The following is a 19,530-nucleotide window of genomic DNA, read 5'->3' on the forward strand; positions in this document are numbered from 1 at the left end:
CCAAGTTACAGCAGGAATGAGTCAGCACAAATTCCTCACTACTAAAAAAAAGTATATTCTACTAATGGTGGATTTAGCTTAATGTGCAAATTACGACATCCTCTTTAAGGATTAGTTTGAGATTGCTGTTGGAAGCTAGATGGTTGGAGAGTCAGGATACGGAAAGCGGAAATTAAGAGCTGGCGATTTCCCAGGTTTATCACCGATTCAGAGTGACCTTACGTGTCTTAACAAAACAAATCATCAAAGGTCGGCACAGGGGCCTTAGCTATAAGTGAACACAAAACAAGTATGGATTAAACGCGTTAGAACAAAGATCTTTGAGGGCGGGGTTTTTATCTGTTCTGATCCCCGCCGAATCCCCTAGTAGCCCTAGTACAAGGGAGGCGCTTTAAAAGAGTTGAATGAACGGAATGCGGACGTCTAAAACGTTTTTTGCTCTGCAATACCCATTTCCTCAAAATTTTCACCAAATTCACCAAATTCACTGCAACGAGGACACTGCGAAATACTGGTATCACGGGCCCAATTAACAGAACCAGGGCGCGGCAGAATGACGGCTCTCCCGGGCGTTTTGAATGTGGGAGGTTTGAGGCAGAAATGAAAGTTCTCCAAGGACTCCGAGGCTCGCCTGCAGGGGCCCGGCGGACCGCCCTCATTTCCCCCGGTCCAGCCCGAGGGAACCGGATACGCGAACCGCCAGCTGCGCCCCGGGCCACGCTGGGAGCGCGCCGGGACCGTTTCAAACAGGTTTCTGAGGCGTGGGCCGGGCACAGCGGGCTAGGATGGGCGACTCCCGGCTGCCAGCACTTACCGACGAGCAGCTCATCCCGCAGCTGGCAGCCAGGGGAGGGGAGAGAGGGCGCAGAGAGTGGGAGACGCGAGTTTGGACTGTGGGAACCGGGTAACTCGTCTGGGTCTAGCACCGACCTGGCGTCCCGCCTTACCCTCGCGCACCGGCGGTCCCTGAGCCGCGCAATTGTGAGAGCAAGAATCGCCACAGCGCGCGCCCTAATCCTTTTGGTCTCTTCCCGCCCGATTTGCCGCGCGCTGACACCCCTCCTCCAACACTAAAAGACTCCCTCAGCCCTCAAAGACGCCCCTTCCCCGCCCCCTCCAGCTGCCTGTGAACGTACTAGCCTTTAGATCTCGCGAGATGTTCGCCCCTCCCCCAGCTAGTAAATGCGCGAAACGCTAGAGGGGGAGGGAGAAAGGAGGAGGGCGCTCCAAGCGAAAGCACCGCGGACGCCATTATCCTGTTTCTTGCCGCACCGACTTCGACGTCTTTCCGGCCCACTACTCTTTCACAGCCTATAGGTAATTGGAGTTATTGGAGCTTGGGTATTAGGGATTCAGGCAGGGGGCTGGCCTCCCTGAAAGGCTGCGTTGACTTCCCAAGCCTAGTTTTCCTTGGGCCCTTAGCGGCCTCACAGGCCAAAGGGAGGTGCCGGCGGGAGGCGGGACCGTCCCCTTTCCCGGCGCCTTGATTGACGCGCTTTTGGGCCAATCACTTTGCCCTCGCGCCACCACTGAAGCCAGGGCAGCCAATCAGGCGCGGCGGCGGGGTAGGAGAGGCGAGCGCGAGGAGGCGGGGGAGGGCAATCGGGCCTTGCGTTCGTTTTCTGTCGAGCTGTGACCAGTTGAGGCGGCGTAGCGGCCGAGGGACGGCGGCTTCGCGCGGTGAGAAGCGGGGCTGGGCAGGCGGCGCGTGGGGGCAAGAGCCGGAGACCAATTTTTCTGCTTGAAGGGAGCCGTTCTAGGGAATGCTTGGGGGTTGGCCGCTTCTCAGAGGGAACGTTGCCTGGTGTCCCCTCCCCCACCGCCGCCATTTCCCTTAGTGTGTGTCTGCAATCCGCGTAGTGGTACTAAAGATTTAGAAGAATTGAGAGGCATCTACCTTTAGGGTGAGATGTTATGTAGAATTGGGAACATGGCATCTTGTGTAAGAAGGTAGAAGGGCTGGAGGGAGGAAGCCCAATGACGGAGAGAACGCTTCGCGCTGCGGTGACACCGCCGCTCTTTGTGTGGGTCCCGCCGCACTTGAACCCTCCCGGCCGGGGGTGGGAGTGGGGGTTATTGTAGGGACCGGGCTGCCTCCATCGCTTTGTCTCCGGCGGTGGGGAGGGGGTGCGGGGGATGAGATCTCAGGACCGCGTGGTGGGTGGGGGAGGGGGTCCGCGCTCGGCTCCGCCTTGTAGCACGCAGGCGCCATTACGCGGGCCGCCATTTCCCGTCGGATCCGGGTAAGGAGAGGTGCGGCGCTTCTGCAACGCCTCTTGTTTTTTCGACTCTTGTTACTGGGTTGTTGCGGATCCCCGTAACTAAGGCGGGGAGGAGAGGGCATGTTTGTGGACGGTTGGTCAGTATCTGGTTAGGGATTATCTGGGCCTAAGAGGTAGTGCCTGGAGGGCGAACCGCGGCAACGTTTTTCCACCCGTAGATTCTATTTTCTTGAAGCCATTTTATCCAGCTCTTCTACCACACTTTAGTATTTAACGAATGTCGTTTCGTCTAGGAGAGTGGATTTACCGATTAACATATTGGAAGTCAGGGAGGCATAAATTCCTTGATTTTTTTTTTTCTTTTTTTAAGCTTTGTGCTGTTTAGCCACTCTTTTTAGAAGGAGCCGCATGCCGGCTCCAGCCGATCCCAAGAGGGAGTCTGGAAAGGCCGTTTGCCCACAGTCTGGCATGTAGAATCTTTTAAGTTTTTTATATTGGAGAAGTAACTGTTGGGCAGAATTTTTCTTTTGGGGGGAAGGGGGGACAGATTTTTTAATCTAGTGACGTTAAGTGTTTCATGTCTTCATGGAAAATGGAGTAATATTGACAGTTTGAGTCTAGTCTCTAAACGTCAGGAATTGAGATTTATTCCTTCATTAGTAGGGTGGTCTAGTTAGTGGATATGGCATTTATTTGCTGTTATATATGCAAACTTTAAAGATTTCAGAAGATAGTGTTTCAAGGAAGCAGTTTAAAGAACTCAAAAGCGATCATTCCAACTTTAAAATTAGTCTTGAATTATATGCAGTATATTGGTTTTGTTGAATGGTTTGTTACAAAGTAAGTCATGAGCTTTGATTTTTTTAATTTTTTAATTTTTTTTTTTTTTTAGGCAATCGTTTGAATTCTTAAGAGTTTAAAATGAGGATCAAATTTAGGAATAGTTTGTTGGGTTCGAGTTGATGTTGTCATCACGAATTAGTACTCAGTATTAAGAATATTTTTTAAAAACTGATATATGTTGGTTTTTATAGGCTACAGCAGCCACTAGGGTGTCAGTTGGTCCCGCCCAGAACGCTTCAGTTCTGCTCTGCAAGGATATATAATAACTGGTACGTTCTAGAAGCAGAGTCATTTCGTTCCCTATTTTAATGTTTATCAAGATGGACACCTTGCTTTACAGTGAGCCAGAGGTAATAGCTTTTTTATTTTTAACAGATCAGTGTGTCCATTTAATACAAGAAAATGGAAACTGAACAGCCAGAGGAAACCTTCCCCAACACGGAAACCAATGGTGAATTTGGTGAGAAAATATTTTAATTGTAACAGCTTGAAGTTTTCTATTCTGTTGATTTCCTTTTAACAACTATTATTACCTTTATGTGAAAAAAACTGATTTTAGGTATCTGCCAGTTACATTATTAGCTGTTGTTTCTGAACTAGAAATAACTGGCTTGCATGGTAAAGTAAAATAACATTAAAGTAGAATGTTAAAAAGAATTCCTTTTTAGAGTTGATTTAAGCTGTTTTGTCACAGTAAAGTCTGTGGTTGGTAAACATTGAGAGCATGCTTTGATCATTATTTAAAGGAACGAAAGTAAAACTCCTTTTGGCCTTTTTTTCTTTTTCTAACAAATAGAGTGGAGATATTTTTCCTAATTTAACTTAACAGGTTAAAACTGAAATTTAAAGTGCCTTTTCTTGAAGGCATTGGTGCTTTCCTTGAAATCTGAACTGTTGGTTTCTAGGTAAACGCCCTGCAGAAGATATGGAAGAGGAACAAGCATTTAAAAGATCTAGAAACACTGATGAGATGGTTGAGCTTCGCATTCTGCTTCAGAGCAAGGTATGTTTTGTTTTGTTCTTGAAATTTTAAACTGGTTCATACTTTTTAGAAATTAGGATAAGCGTTGATTTGGCCCTTTAGGAAGTTTTCAGTCTTAACAGGTTGAAGACAATTTAAAAGATTTCTTGTGTGTGGTTCTTTGAACAGACGTACAGCCCTGACAGTTTTATATTTTACTAACAAGTTGAAAACCTTTTCATATAATGAGCAACAAAAGATCAAACTAGAAAAACTTCAGTTCTCAAAACAGTCTTGATTGATTTTATTTTTAACTTGGTAGCTCTCTTTGTAGCCTCAAATAAGGTTCTTAATCCTGTAAAACCGTTTAGAGATTTCTGAAAGAGCTAAGAATGTAGGGGAACACAAATTCTATAAAAATGACAAAATAATTTTCTCTTCTTTTACCTTTCCCAGAATGCTGGGGCAGTGATTGGAAAAGGAGGCAAGAATATTAAGGCTCTCCGTACAGACGTAAGTATTAAAGAGTTTAAACTATTACAGAAGAAGCTTCAGTTTAACATGCTTTTAGAAGTTTAAAGATTTGAATCATAGAAATCATAGTCTAGACGCAAGCCCATTTGTAATGATAGATTACGTAGATGGTGTCAAAGTTTGCTGATCCTGTGTGGAAGGTTTATAACAAACCTCTTCACTTTGTAATAGGATTCCACCAAATTATTCACCTCAAGCAAAAATAACATCTTAATTAGAAATATTGACAAAGTGTAAAAACCCTTAAGTGCACTGTTTCCCATGTGTGTGAACCATTGCAGGTGGCTGATTAAACCCAGAGTTTTTTTAGTTTCCTTTTAAAAGACATGTCCATCTGTTCTTTTAACAGCTTGCACATGGAGCACAGAAATTAATGTTGAGGTTGCATGATTTGAATATGGATAAAGGGTAGAGTATAGAGACTTTGAGAAATAGTCAATGCCTAGAATTTGAGTCTTCATATTTTATAGTGGGTTGACTCTTGTGATTAGACACATCAAAATGGCATAGCCAGAAGTGAGTGTATTTATAGGACTTGGCTACAACAAAATTTCTAAATTTTTCATTGTGCACAGTGTTGTTGTTTTTTTTTTTCTTGCTAAAATTGAGGCAAATAACTGTTGAATAATTATTTGACAATATTTCATTTCTCTCTTGGTCACAGATCTTTGTTTGTTTCTCTTGATTACTGTAAACTGAACTTGGAAATTTATTTAAAATTGTACAAACCTGCTTGTTAGGGTCTAGGAATGTGTTTTAAGCCTCCAGGAAACTAAACTAGTCTTTTAATAGTTAGGATTTTTGGTGGTGTGGGAATTTTTGTTTTGTCTTCTATAAACCTCTCTCCTCTTAATCCAGATGTTCTGAATAATTATCTGGGTTATTTCCCCATTTCCTCAAGAATTTCAGTAAACTTTTGAGTCATGACAGGTTTTGTGTCTACCCTCATGAGCCAGCCTGCTACTGAAACATCATTTGTTTAAAAAAAAATAGCTTGAACCATCATTAAGGTCCTTAAATGTTAAGCCACAGTCAGATATAGAGAAGTCCATTATTGTGTTAGTCTTCAGAACAACTTAAAGCTTGTTTCATTAATTGAGAGTATGAGTATAGTTTGTATTAAATTAAAATTTATTGCTTTTCCCCCTTTTCCCTCTCCTTGTTTTTTTGGCCATATATCTCCGTTGCCCATGTACTGGATCGACTTACCCCTGCGTTGCCCACCATGACGTTGGCCCATCCGCCCCTGAACGCCCATGTGAAAACCCTGGTTGGCTATGCCCAAAAATGTGCTCGTTGCCAAACGGGTACCATACTTGACAACTTCTGATTGAATGCCCATGCCCAATGCCAACATCCACGAACGCCAATGACCAATGCAGTACAATGCCAGTGTTTCAGTCCCAGACAGCAGTGGCCCCGAGCGGTATGTCCCAACAGTTTATGCCTCACTGCCTGATTAGAAAGAGAGAAATGTATTTTATTACCTGCCTTTTATATAATTAAATAGTATCCCCTTTAGATGGTGTATTGTTTTTCAAGTTTCTGTCTTATTTTCCCCATTAAGTCTTTTTGTCACTGAACTTTTACCGTGAGTTGCCCACCCAAACGATCCACTAATTTTATTTCGATGGAAGGAGCACAGCTTCAAGTGTTGCATATTTGCTGCATTGTAAATCAAATTGTTACCAAAATAGTCTCTCTCGCTCTGTCTTTGTGGCCCACCTTGCTTCCCAACATTGCCTGTTCATAATTTTTCTGATGAAATGCTAACTCTGGTTCACTCTCCTTCACTTCTCATTTGTGTTGTCTTTGTTTTGTCTTGCATTTGTATTTGTTTTCTTGCAGAGCCCATTAGTGATCTAATTTCTAACTGGTATCCATAACCTTTACTCCAAATATAATGTTACCACTCGCATATTCCCCACTCTGCCTAAGAGAAGGTGTGCCCATTTTACCAATGTAATAGCAAGGGTATCCATAATTAACTCAGTGGTGGCGGGGATCATAAATATTCAACACTGCTTCAGTTCTGGTCAGTTTATTGCCCACTTAATCTGAGCCCTTCCAAAAGCCCATTCTCTCTGTCTCTCTGCAAGTATCCTAATATGTCTGTATTGGGCATAAAACAAAATGCATGTGGAAAATCTATAAATAGGGTACTTTAAATGGGGAGTATTAAATAATCGTATGTTACTTCTCTGAAAGTTTGTGTGATAACTGGTGATGAACACAAAACTCATTTTTCTTTTCCACCTTTTTTGTACTATCTGGTATTTGTGGTGTTTGACAGCATATTGAGTATCAGTGCTGATATTGAAACAATTGGAGAAATTCTGAAGAAAATCATCCCTACCTTGGAAGAGGTAGGCTCTTTTTTTTGTATTTGAGAATGTAAGGGGGAATGTTTAAAGTATATTTTACTGAGTCACATGGGGGTGGTGGAGATAGTTTATAGCAGGAATGTCGTAGCACCTGCTGCATAATATGCAGGATTACTCTACTTAAATTTGTTCTAAAGCATGGGCTGGCCACTCCTGGAGTAAAAATGAACATCTGTGGTCATGCACTTTGATGGGTTTCACATGTATTTAGTTTTAGGGGAAGTACTTTTAATTATAATAAACTTAACTGGGAACGTATTGGAAAGAATTGTTTTGATTTGATTAGAGAATTCTATGATTTACTAGGTGTATAAAGGTCATTTTACGTGCTAAGTATAGATAAGCAGTTTTTCATTATTTTTATAATACAGATTTTTAAATATGTCGTAGTAGCTTTACCAATATATGCGACAATAGCCTGATCACACTAGACACTTAACCTATTACTCTTATTTTTCTACTTTCAGGGCCTGCAGTTGCCATCACCCACTGCAACCAGCCAGCTCCCGCTCGAATCTGATGCTGTGGAATGCTTAAATGTATGTCATAGTGCCATTGAACCCCACTGAAGTATGGAGCCTGGCCCATAGGATCAATTTTATTTTTAACATAGTGTACTTTTCCCATCTCTATAGAAAAAGCTTAAAAACATGATAAATGAATGGTCTTACTACTCACTGTTGACCCTGCTCCATGCTGCAGTGGGAATTAACTACATTTGCAAAGTGCTTTGCAGTCATTTTTATTGTGTTATTTGAATGTTAATAATAATTTTGTGGTAACAGCGACATGCTAAATGGCTGCAGTGTGGGTATGGTGTTGCAGGACCTGAAAATAAAATAGTTTTTTAAGGTGGTGCAGAATGTCCTTTTTGGGCCTGGCTATTGAGGATAATAAGCACATAACTGGTAAAGTTATTGAAATATAAATTCAGGTTGCTGACTGCAACAATATATTGTTGTTATGCTTATAGCAGATAAGTGCATGTTGGGAAATTCTTGATTTTGAACTGAAATTTTATAAATCTCCCATTCGCAGTACCAGCACTATAAAGGAAGCGACTTTGACTGCGAGTTGAGACTGTTGATTCATCAGAGTCTGGCAGGAGGAATTATTGGGGTCAAAGGTGCTAAAATCAAAGAACTTCGAGAGGTAAAGGCGCCCTTTTTTCTCCTGCCATATTCCTTATTAGAAAATAATTTTATAAAATCTTGGGTCACTGGGCTTCTCTCACTCCCCTCCCCCATCCCTCTGATTTTCCTAAGATTCCCCATCATTTCTGTCTTTATGTTATTTGCTATTAAAATTATTAAAGGACCTGGCAGTGCTAAGACGGGTTTTTTTCTCAAAATGTTTACACTTTAGAAAACCAAGGCTCTACCCTAGAATTAAGAGTTTTTAATGTTAGTGGGAAATTAGTAAATTTCTAATTCTAATGTAAGCTTATCTTAACCTAGTGTGCATTTAAATTTTTTTAATGCTAATTTTTCTCTTTTTGTGAATCTATTACAGAACACTCAGACAACAATCAAGCTTTTCCAGGAATGCTGTCCTCATTCCACTGACAGGGTTGTCCTTATTGGAGGAAAGCCTGATAGGGTTGTAGAGTGCATAAAGATCATCCTTGATCTTATATCTGAGGTATCTCCATAACACACTTTCTTTAAATTTTAATTTCATGGATCACTAATTGATGTCTGTGTACGAAGGTTGTTTCACAGTGTTTAGATAAATAACTTTTATTTGTCCTTTTCCCAGTTTACTTAATTTCTGATGTTAACTAGCACACCTAGCCTTATCCATCAATTTAATTTAGAAATGCTTTGGAAAAGGGTGGGGTTCGTCATTTGATCTTCATGATACTTACATAGCCTTCAGTCCCTTGTATTGAATTTTTGGGGCCTGTTATGGAAACATTTCCTTTTATAGTCTTTTATCTTAGTAGACTACATTGCACAGCTTCCCAAATGATGTTCCTCGTTATAGATTACTGGCACACCCAAGATACTAATCCCCTCCACCCTTGGGGATGGTCAGTTTCTTTTTCATAGACCCCATTGTGGTATGTGTATTGTCATGTATGTCTCTGTGTGTGAAATTCCAGAAAAGGTCCCTAGTCTCTTAAGTTAGTTTACCCAAGCTGCTGTTTCTCTCTCGCCCCACCCCCAGCAATAAAGCTCACTTGTTTGTAAAGAAAAGACTTGGAAAGGTAATGAATTTTTTTTCCAAGTCTGTTACTAGCTAATTATCTTTTCCTAAATCTGCCCGATCTCTGGTACCCCTCAGAAAAAGTAAAAAACTTGAAATGCTTTGTTGAAAAAAGGGGTTAGTATGTGAACAAGAATTTTTTCAGTTTGTGAAGTTGCTATATCTTTGTTTTAGTCTCCCATCAAAGGACGTGCACAGCCTTATGATCCCAATTTTTACGATGAAACCTATGATTACGGTGGTTTTACGATGATGTTTGATGACCGCCGTGGACGTCCTGTGGGATTTCCCATGCGGGGAAGAGGTGGTTTTGACAGAATGCCTCCTGGTCGGGGTGGGCGTCCAATGCCTCCATCTAGAAGAGATTATGATGATATGAGCCCTCGTCGAGGACCTCCTCCTCCTCCTCCTGGAAGAGGTGGCCGGGGCGGCAGCAGAGCTCGGAATCTTCCTCTTCCACCACCACCACCACCTAGAGGAGGGTAAGTTTTTTTCACCAGCGTGTTATGGACCATAGAAGAGGCTGTTATTAGGGAAAGCAGGGATAGAGTTAGTCTGATATGAAGTGCTGACATGTAACAAGCTTGAGATCACAAACAAGTATTATGCTTACAGAGATCTAATGGCTTACGACAGAAGAGGAAGACCTGGAGACCGTTATGATGGAATGGTAAGAGTTTTATCATCAGTGTATATGTGAAGTCTGTAAGGAGTCTTTTAAATTAGGCAGTTAAAGTTTTTTTCTTCGTGGAGTTACATTTTTTCCTACAAGTTAACTCTTAGATTGCCGTAGACACCTAAGTCATTATTTTATTTCAACTTGTTTTTGGAGTTGGAGTATTAAGACTTTACTGAGTAGTCATTGTTACCAAAAATAAATGGTTGTTACCCAGTACATGTGTATTAGTGGGGTGAAGTAGAAGTTGAGCATATAAAAATAGTTTTACCATTGAAATAAACTGGCAGGTTCATACTAATAGTTCTGTTTCTATCTGAAACAGGTTGGTTTCAGTGCTGATGAAACTTGGGACTCTGCAATAGATACATGGAGCCCATCAGAATGGCAGATGGCTTATGAACCACAGGTTGAGTATCATGTTTTGACCTGCATATCAGTAAAATTTAAGATGATTGCTCACTAATAAATGTTTTTCGTCTCCTCCCTTTCCCTCCCATGTAATGTTTCATTGACTGCTCTGTACCTAAATCCCTTTTATTCTTCCCGAGTATTATCTTTTGAAATTTGATTACTCTGTATAAACTTGGAAAGAATTTGGAGAACTTGGGCTTCCTAAATTAAGGGCTTTCCATAAATATTATAACATTGAGTGATTTTGAAGTTAAAAGTAACTTTCTGTTTTTGTTTTTTCTTTTCCTGGTTTTAGGGTGGCTCTGGATATGGTAAGTTTTCTTCTTTGTGAATTAAAACATTATTTCATGCTTTCTAAATGAACTTAATGCTCATTATTTAAATCAGATTATTCCTATGCAGGGGGTCGTGGCTCATATGGTGATCTCGGTGGACCTATTATTACTACACAAGTAACTATTCCCAAAGATGTAAGTATCTTTAATGTACTATCAAGAACATTTAACGTATCTGATTATTTGCCTTACTGTGAAGTTTAAATTCCCTTTTAATAAATGGTTTTAACAAGAAAAGTCTTTCAGGATTGAGATTGTTATAAGGGTCTTGTGTGAGATCATTCTACAGTTTGAATCACTTGATACAAATGATGAGTGCTATTAAGAAAAGCAGTGTTTTTTATTCCTTATAATTAGCTTATAAAAATTTTAGTGCAGGTAGTATAGATAGCTAAAACTTAACTATAGGCATTATAGATGAGTCAAAGTCTGGATAAAGGAGTTGAATATTCCCAATGGCTAGTGAAAATACAAGTAACAAGGCCTTTTAATGTGTATCATAAACAATTTATTTTTAAAAATCTTTTCAGTTGGCTGGATCTATTATTGGGAAAGGTGGTCAACGCATTAAACAAATCCGTCATGAGTCTGGAGCTTCAATCAAAATTGATGAGCCCTTAGAAGGATCTGAAGATCGAATCATTACCATTACAGGAACACAGGACCAGATACAGAATGCACAGTATTTGCTGCAGAACAGGTCAGTTTAAGTTTAGCTTTATGTTAATTTAAACATACTAAAACCTTAAAAAGCTTTTTCCTCAATTGATTTTTCTTTTAGAAGCCATGGTGTCTCAACCTTTTAGGGACCTAACTTCTAAACTCTTAATAGCTTTGCCTTAATTTTCTTCTGCTTTCTTACTAAAAACGAAGACATTCAATACTAATCTTGCTGGAAGAAGTCTTAACCAAGCAAACATCTCATTTCTCTGGTGAAAACTGCTGCCAAAACTACTTGTTATAAAAATTACAGAGCCTGTAGAAAATGTAGAAGATTCAGTGGATGTTGGTCTAGTTCTGTGTGGAAGACTAGTGATTTTGTTGTTTTTAGATAACTAAAACGACAACAAATCACAGTCTGCCATATGGCACAGGCCATGCCTCTACAGGACAAATGATTGGTGCTGTTAAATGCAGCATTTCACACCTTACTGGCATTAATTTCCTTGTCTTTCTACTGAATTTTAACAACTGTCAATTTCATTTTCTTAATTCTGCTCAACTAATGTCTGATTTGCTATTAATCATTCTTCTTGAATCTTACATTAGTTTATAATTGTTAATGTTTTTAATTCTAAATTTAATGGGCAAGTTTTATCATTTTAATTTAGCATTGAAATTGTCTTAATGTTGATTAAGATGTTATGAACAAAAATTCTAATTCGTACTTTTTTTTTCTTTTCTTTTATAGTGTGAAGCAGTATGCAGATGTTGAAGGATTCTAATGCAAGATATTTTTTCTTTTTTATAGTGTGAAGCAGTATTCTGGAAAGTTTTTCTAAGACTAGTGAAGAACTGAAGGAGTCCTGCATCTTTTTTTTTTTTTATCTGCTTCTGTTTAAAAAGCCAACATTCCTCTGCTTCATAGGTGTTCTGCATTTGAGGTGTAGTGAAATCTTTGCTGTTCACCAGATGTAATGTTTTTAGTTCCTTACAAACAGGGTGGGGGGGTGGGGAAAAGGGTGTGCAAAAACTAACATTGAAATTTTGAAACAGCAGCAGAGTGAGTGAATTTTATTTTTTGTTCATTGTTGGTGGTGAAAAAAACAAAAATGAGATTTCCCCCCCCCCCCCATGTACTTATTGTGAACACCTTGCTTTGTGGTCACTGTAACATTTGGGGGTGGGGGGTGGGACAGAGAGGAAGAGTAAAAATAGTCCATGTCCCTGGCATCTATTCAGAGCAGTGTTCAGAATGTAATGCTCTTTTGTAAGAAACGTTTTATGATTTTTAAAATAAATTTAGTGAACCTATTTTTTTGGTGGTCATTTTTTTTTTTTAATGAAAAAGTCATTTTTCACATGGCTAAATTCTTCCACCCCGCCCCTAAACTAAACACTAAGTTTGATTTTCAGCTCCTCTGTTGGATATTAAATACATCTCTTCTTGGACATAGGCAGAATACCTTGGCAAATTCAGTTCTGGTGACTTGATTGTTTGAAAGTCCATTGTTTGGCAAAATACAGATATTCCATCACATATTCATGCTTATAATAAGCTGGGGGTTTTTGTTTGTTTTTGTAAATTGTTGCCCCCTACTTTGCAACAGTTTTATTAATCAGAATAATGCTTGGTTATGGAAGTGGCTGAATAAATTCTGATTATTTTTTTTAGATTATTTCTCACCTAGACTTCAACTGTCAATCTGCTAGTGTTTTATTAGTTAAACTTTGTAAAATATATATATATTGTTTTTCCATTGTATGCAAATTGAAAGAAAAAGATGTACCATTTTCTCTGTTGTATGTTGGATTATGTAGGAAATGTTTGTGAACAATTCAAAACAAAGATGAAAAAAAGTTCCTGTGGATGTTTGTGTAGTTTCTTGGCATTTGTATTGATAGTTAAAAGTTCACTTCCAAATAAATAAAACTCCCATGATCCTAGATTTGATGTGTCCCCAATTTGAACAAAGGTTGACTGACAACTGTCGTTTGTTTCCTCTTCTAAGGAAATACAATAATCTTCAATTATATATTTCTTGTGTGAAGTGTTTTTCTAGCATTTGTGAATTAAATTTGGTAGGGGCTCTAGAAAATTATAAAAGTTGGGCTCTTGTTGAAGGAGTATCCTAGCTTAGTGAGACCTTGTAGATTTATATCTTTAAAGTAGCTTCTGGTTAAAGGATGTGAAGCAGAATACTGAAATACATCTAAATAGATGACTTTTAAGGCAGTTTCACTGGCATTACGTTTTTTAGTTTGGAAAGGGGGGGGTAGTGTTTCTGTGATGAATAGAATATATGAAATAAAAGATGCTGTCATAACAAGATTTAAACTAGTGAGTGCTACCTGTGGTGGTTTCCCTGGTAGTGAAATTAGGCTGAATTGCCATCTGGGATGTTATTTAGCCTCCCTTATGGGTATTTTAAATATGGGTGATTTGGTTCTGTTCAGAGTAGCAAAGTCTAGTGCTGAAATGAGCCCATCCCCTAGAGAATTACCAATAATGGCCTTTTAGTGAAATCCCTACTGGAAGAAAGCATCCCACCAGGGGCTTTTAAAGCTTTTTTTTTTTTAAGCTGTTAAAACTTACATCAGTCACTCAAAAATGAAGATGTAAATATGCTGAATATTAACAAGGTTTTCATTTTGCACTGCCACTACTGACTGCTGGTAACATCGTATTTGAACATGGGCTGGGAATAGGTTCAGAAACTCAAGAAAGGACACATTCACGAGTTGATACATGGAACATTTCGAAAGAGACAACTAATGTGCTGATTGTCTAAACATATTAAAATTTTTCCAATTTTGAGTCCAAGAATGCTGGCGCATTTGTTGGAAACTAGGTTTAAGGCTTTTCAAGATGGAAGAATTTCTATTAAATACCTTAATAGTTTTAATTCAAGTGTTTTATGTTCTGAATACACAAAAGTACTTGAATTCTATTGACTGGAGCCAACATTTAAATTGTTCACTTGTGCCATTGGAACATAGTGTAGAACCTGAGCCTGACAAGATTTGCCCATTGCTGGCAAGTTTGAAGTGAAATCAGTTGGTATTTTTTGATAGTGGCACCAAGCTTGTGGAAAGTGCTGTAATTTAAATTTCCAGAACCACTTTCATCAGAATCACTAAGTGCTACTTAAGAAATGCAAATTTCTGGGCCATACACACCTCAGCTCTACCAAAATCTGTAGAGGGGAGAGGAGGCAGAAATCTGCCTATTTAGCAAGTTTACCAGGTGATTCTTAAACGTGGTTTGAAGAACATAATAGAAGTATGTATTAAGAATCACATATTTACATACCTTTTCAACTTAACTCCTAAACACTAGGTATTTAGTTCCTGAGGCATGCCAGGCATTGCTAGGTCCCTAAAACAGTCTTTCCTAGAGTGAAATGGGAAAATCAGTTTCTTGGCCCATGTGTTTGGGACTCAAAATTCTCCACTCTGTAAAGCTCTTAGCAAAACAAAAACATAGCACTTATGTACACCGATGAACATATACCCGTGCCAGGCCTCATCCCAGTCTGGGAAGAAATCTCGCCAGAGGAAATGGGAGAAAATGGAATATATGAACAAAAAGTCCAGGCAGTTAGATGTTTGTCAGTGGGGAGAGAATCTGAGTCCAGGTAGGTTGTATGTGCAAATACACATTAGAAATTCAAGATGCAGGGGTAGGTTCCCCTATTAGCTTTTTAACTGGCATGCCGGATATTTTGTAACTTCAAACCTGTTAGCATATATCTCGTTTTTGGTTCAGAACCCATACGGGTTTCCTGTCCTCCCCCAGTAGATCTCCCCTCTCCGTATTCCCCAAATCCTTCACCTCCAGCTTCCACTCCCCAGACTTGTAGTTGTGACAGAAGAAAAAGGCAAAACTTCACACTTTTCAAAATCCTTTCTGAAATATTCTTTCCTTTTGCTAATTCCTTTTTGCCTCCTTTTAACCCTGAAGCCATTCCACCATTAAATCCAGGCTTCATGGGAGGAGAGGGCCAGTTCCACTAGAACAAAGATGATTGTTCTAGTGCCTGATTTCCATCCTTAATGAATTTTAGGGGGAGCAAAAAGCATATATATGATTTAGATTCTTAGACCAAAAAGGAGGAAAAGTCATATTAATAGAAAGGAGAGATTTGGAAATCAAAAGTAGGGTAAAAGCTAGCTGGGTCCCTCAGAGACCTCCCTAGAGTTCAGTCTGGAGCAGGGCAAATGGATATTAAAGACCAAAAACATAGGTTGAGGAGACAGCCAAAATTAGGGGGGCAGAAATCCCATTCCCTCTTGAAACTAGGAGAAAATCCCAAATTCCCTTATGGCCTCAGGAGGTAGTCAAGCACAGAAATAGATCAATTTTGTCACAAAATCTGAGATTGTAACACAAACAGTACAGAATTTCTTTTGACTGCCTTATATCACAAGAGGGACACAGTTGAAAGCTATGTGTTTGCCATCGGGTCACCCTGGTGAAAGGCATGGTTACTCCATAGCCAAAGTTAAAAGTAGTCTAGTCAATAAAAAATAAATAAAAATAAAAGGTAGTCCAGTCAGGGACAGATGAAGGACATGGCAGAATCTCAAAAGATCTTTAATAACAATGAAAGCCAAGGTGGTGGATCAAGTTAGTCAAGGAAGACCACTATTACACTAGCTTTGATCATTCAGCAGTAGCTGTTTAGGGAGGAGGGGGAGGGAGGACAGAGGCCAAAACTGAGACACCAAGCAGACTCAACTAGACTCACAACTAGAACTCAAACAGATTGCTCACCAAAGTCTGTTTCCCTATATCAAGAGAACATCTAAACCTCCTTTGCATCCAGAATATTATCTTGTAAAGGTGGAGGCAACAGAAATATGTTTAGGAGTTTGACCTTTAAGTGAACTGAATATTTCCTTAAATAAGACCATGTAAAACTAGAGGAGACAATCCTCACCCTTTCTTTCCAACTTGGTCCAGGCAGAATGGTTCTCACAAAGAAGGGTGGCAAGAAGAAGAAAAAACATATTCTACCATCTGTGAGGTAGTGACTAGGGGATACATTAACTTTTCATGAGCATTTCCATGCTGTGGGCTTCCAGAAGCATGGTCCTCAGGCATGTGAATAAAGAATGTCCCCTACCATATCCATGTAAGGTTGTCCAGAAAATGTAATGAGGATGAAGATTCACCAAACAAGCTCTATACATTGGCTGCCTGTGTACACATTCCACTTTCCAAAACTTGTACTCAATGTGGATGAAAACTAAGAGATGATTATCAAGTAAAATTATAACTGTCAAAAAAAAAAAAAAAAAAAAACTGGAAGAGAGACCAACTTATTTTTTACCTGGCAAGTTTACATGATTTTCCTGCCATCAGTGGAAATGGGAAAGTTGAGCTCAGTTAAAGAGGGTATATGGGAATATGGGAGACCTGGAAGTTCCCATAGCAGCAAGGGAGATAAGGTTAATGCTTGGAAACAATAAAATCTTGGTGGAGGTGATTCCACTTGTGTTGGGACATTCACATGCTAGATCAGATAACCTTTTATTCTGGATCATTTATTCATACCTGTCTCAAAGTGGCACTAATTCTGTTCATAGTTCAGACTCCAGAACTCTTCATGGGATCTCGCTAAGTCTCCAGCTGAGATCACATCATGGCTTGACTACTTTTCCCCTACTCCATCCTACTACCCTCACTCTCCTTCACCTGAGAGCACTCCTGCACTAAGTCACTTGAACAAGATTCACCAGGTCAGCTATGCATCTAGGGTCTTGACCTAAAACAGTTGAGATGGATCAAGAGCAGAAATGTTCATCACCCAGAGATCTCTGAAGCATTAACAAGTGAAACTTCGAGTTCTCTCTTTCTGAGAAAGGATATTTCCCTCAGAGAATTTCTTATTTTAAAGAGGAATAATTGCATTATGTTAGGCAGGAATATTTTTCAAAGTATACATATGGGAAAAAAAGTTTTTGGGGGCACTGAACAGCCAAAGGGGTGAGTTTTTTTTTTAATATTTCTTATTGTGAAATATATATTTTTAAAAAGTGATAATTTTTTTTTTTTTTTTTTTAACATGGGCAGGCACCGGGAATCAAACCCGGGTCCTCGGGCATGGCAGGCAAGCACTCTTACCTGCTGAGCCACTGTGGCCCGCGAAAAAGTGATAAATTTTGATGTACATTTTAACAAGTAGTTACAGAACAAATTTCTAAGTATGGTGTGGATTACAGTCTCACAATTTCAGGTATTTCCTTCTTGCTACTCTAAGACACTGGAGATTAAAAATAAATATCAACATTCAGTAATCATACTCACTAGTTAAATCCTATCTTCTTTATTGCAACTCCTTCTTCTCTGATTCTTCTCTTAATCTTTAGGGGTATCTGGGCAACAACTGTTCTAATTTTATGTTGAAAAGGGATAGTGACATTATGGGCTGAGGGATGCAAACTGGTTGATGCTCTTGGAGAGACTGGTAATTCTGGGTTTCAGGGCTTATTTGACTTAGGAACCATCTGAAAGTTTTAGGTTTCTGAAAAATAAACTTAGTGAGTGAAACTTTGTTAGAGTCTAAGATAGAGAGCCCTGGGTATTCTTTAGGAGTTTCAGGAATACTGTTGGTTGGGACTTGGTATACCATGGCAATTAGCAATATCTAGATGAAGCTTGCATCAGAGTAACTAGATTCCAAATTAGCCTCTCGACTCTGTTTGAATGCTCTTAGCCACTGATACTTTATTTTGTTACATTAGTTTTCCCTTTTTGGCCAGGTAGGCATTGTCAATCCCATGGTGCCAGGGCCAGGCTAATCTCTGGGAGTCATGTCCCATGTTGCCAGGAAGACTTACACCCCTGGGAGTCATGTCCCATGTAGTGGGGAGGGTAATGATTTTACTTGCAGAGAAAGAGAGGCCACATCTAAGCAACAAAAGAGATTTTCTGGAAGTAACTCTTGCATAATTATAGGTGAGATTTAGTTTCCCCATTACAGAAATATGTTTCATAAGAGTAAGCCTCAAGACAAAGGATGAATTTTTAATGGACATTTTTTTTTTAATTACACAGCATCAATTTCCCCTTTCTAATAGTACCCAGTTTACCTTTTCTCTCCCTATTGTATGTGGACTTGATGAGCTAGAAATCCCTACCCTTAGAGGTCCCATTTGACCTAGGCTTGGCCAACCAGCCTCCTGGAATCTGAATCGTGAGCAGAATGATACAAGCAAGTTGTAATGATTACAAGTTAGCTTTTTCAGCAGCACTGGTAGAAGAGACTTTTGTGTAGTTTCTACTCACGATATTCTCTAGAGTTGCCTGATTTTTATTCTGTATGAATCTGGTTCCCCAACCTTCCCTTCCATTCTGTAAGCACTTTTGTAATCTTTCAATAAACTTTCCTTTTGCCTAAATTATTCCGAGTCAGTTGCTCTTACAGGTAGCCTTTCTATCAAAGAGGTTTATGTTGTACAAGCAGCACTATTAATTACAGGGAAGGCAACAACCAAATATGGGTGACAGATATTTGTCCTGCCTCAGGTGCTGCTGCCACCAAACAATGCTACTTAGGCCTTCACAGTTATGCCATCTGGGGCTGCCCAGTCATTTCTGGAGAGTATTAGGCCCTGCCTCAATGCTGTCATGGAGTATCTTGGCCAATCAGCAGCATGCTCTAAATTTCTGGTTTCTCCCTCCACTTCCAGACTTCAATCAAATTCCACACTTTATGGTCAAGGGTTCTGACTTCCTGAGCAGCCAGCCAACCAAATGGGCTGGATAACTGTGACGGTTAGTGTTCTGGTTTGCTAGCTGCTGGAATGCAATATACCAGATAGAGAATGGCTTTTAAAAGGGGGAATTTATTAAGTTGCAAGTCCACAGTTATAAGGCCGTGAAAATGTCCCAACTAAAGCAAAGTTATAGAAATGTCCAATCTAAGGCATACAGGGAAAGATACCTTGGTTCAAGAAGGCTGATGACATTCACGATTTCTCTCTCAACTGGAGAGGCACATGGTGAACATGATGGTCTATAGCTTTCTCTCCCAGCTCCTTGTTTCATGAAGCTCCCCTGGGAGTGTTTTTCTTTTTCATCTCCAAAGATCTCTGGCTGCGTAGTCTTTGTGGTTCTTGTGGCTCTAAAAGGGACTCTCTCCAAAATGTTTCCTCTTTTAAAGGATTCCAGTCAAGGCCCACCTGGAATGGGTGGAGTCACATCTTCCTCTCACTAAAAGTTAATTAATACCCACAATTGGGTGAGTCACATCTCCATGGGAACAATCAAAAAGCTCCCAGCCAT

General features: G+C 39.8%; 2 protein-coding genes across 14 annotated transcripts in view; one reads left to right on the forward strand and one right to left on the reverse strand.

The window, feature by feature from the left end:
* RMI1 (RecQ mediated genome instability 1) overlaps positions 1-2,115 on the reverse strand; it is a 69,023-nt gene extending 66,908 nt beyond the window's left edge. The window contains exon 1 of one of the 7 annotated variants that reach the window (XM_077148556.1): positions 1,898-2,115. The gene's annotated coding sequence lies outside the window, so the exon portion shown is untranslated. Of the gene's footprint in view, positions 1-479; positions 1,481-1,897 lie in introns of those variants that run through there. The other 6 variants (XM_077148554.1, XM_077148555.1, XM_077148552.1 and 3 more) reach the window with 6 other exon arrangements.
* Positions 1,105-13,288, forward strand: HNRNPK (heterogeneous nuclear ribonucleoprotein K). Of its 7 annotated transcripts, XM_077148564.1 has the most exons (16): positions 1,117-1,317; positions 3,441-3,525; positions 3,971-4,068; positions 4,483-4,539; positions 5,943-5,986; positions 6,854-6,926; positions 7,412-7,483; positions 7,983-8,096; positions 8,457-8,585; positions 9,327-9,634; positions 9,768-9,822; positions 10,154-10,237; positions 10,538-10,553; positions 10,630-10,712; positions 11,108-11,277; positions 11,989-13,288. In XM_077148564.1, exons 2-16 carry the CDS (start codon positions 3,468-3,470, stop codon positions 12,020-12,022), a joined length of 1,395 nt encoding a protein of 464 aa, XP_077004679.1. In that variant the 5' UTR covers positions 1,117-1,317; positions 3,441-3,467; the 3' UTR covers positions 12,023-13,288. The 7 variants fall into 7 exon arrangements, with proteins under 7 accessions (XP_077004675.1, XP_077004679.1, XP_077004674.1 ...); XM_077148565.1 differs by lacking the exons at positions 1,117-1,317; positions 7,412-7,483 and having other exon boundaries at positions 3,459-3,525; XM_077148560.1 differs by lacking the exons at positions 10,538-10,553; positions 10,630-10,712; positions 11,108-11,277; positions 11,989-13,288 and adding an exon at positions 3,257-3,334 and having other exon boundaries at positions 1,105-1,317; positions 10,154-10,497.
* Positions 13,289-19,530: the final 6,242 nt, after the last annotated feature.

The sequence above is a fragment of the Tamandua tetradactyla genome, chromosome 2 (assembly GCF_023851605.1).
Source record: "Tamandua tetradactyla isolate mTamTet1 chromosome 2, mTamTet1.pri, whole genome shotgun sequence".
NCBI lineage: Eukaryota > Metazoa > Chordata > Mammalia > Pilosa > Myrmecophagidae > Tamandua > Tamandua tetradactyla.

Coding starts and splice junctions, on each gene's coding strand:
- HNRNPK (XM_077148564.1), top strand. CDS start 3,468: ATGGAAACTGAACAGCCAGAGGAAACCTTCCCCAACACGGAAACCAAT. Junction 8,097..8,456: donor AAATCAAAGAACTTCGAGAG/GTAAAGGCGCCC, acceptor AATCTATTACAG/AACACTCAGACAACAATCAA. Junction 8,586..9,326: donor TCCTTGATCTTATATCTGAG/GTATCTCCATAA, acceptor TCTTTGTTTTAG/TCTCCCATCAAAGGACGTGC.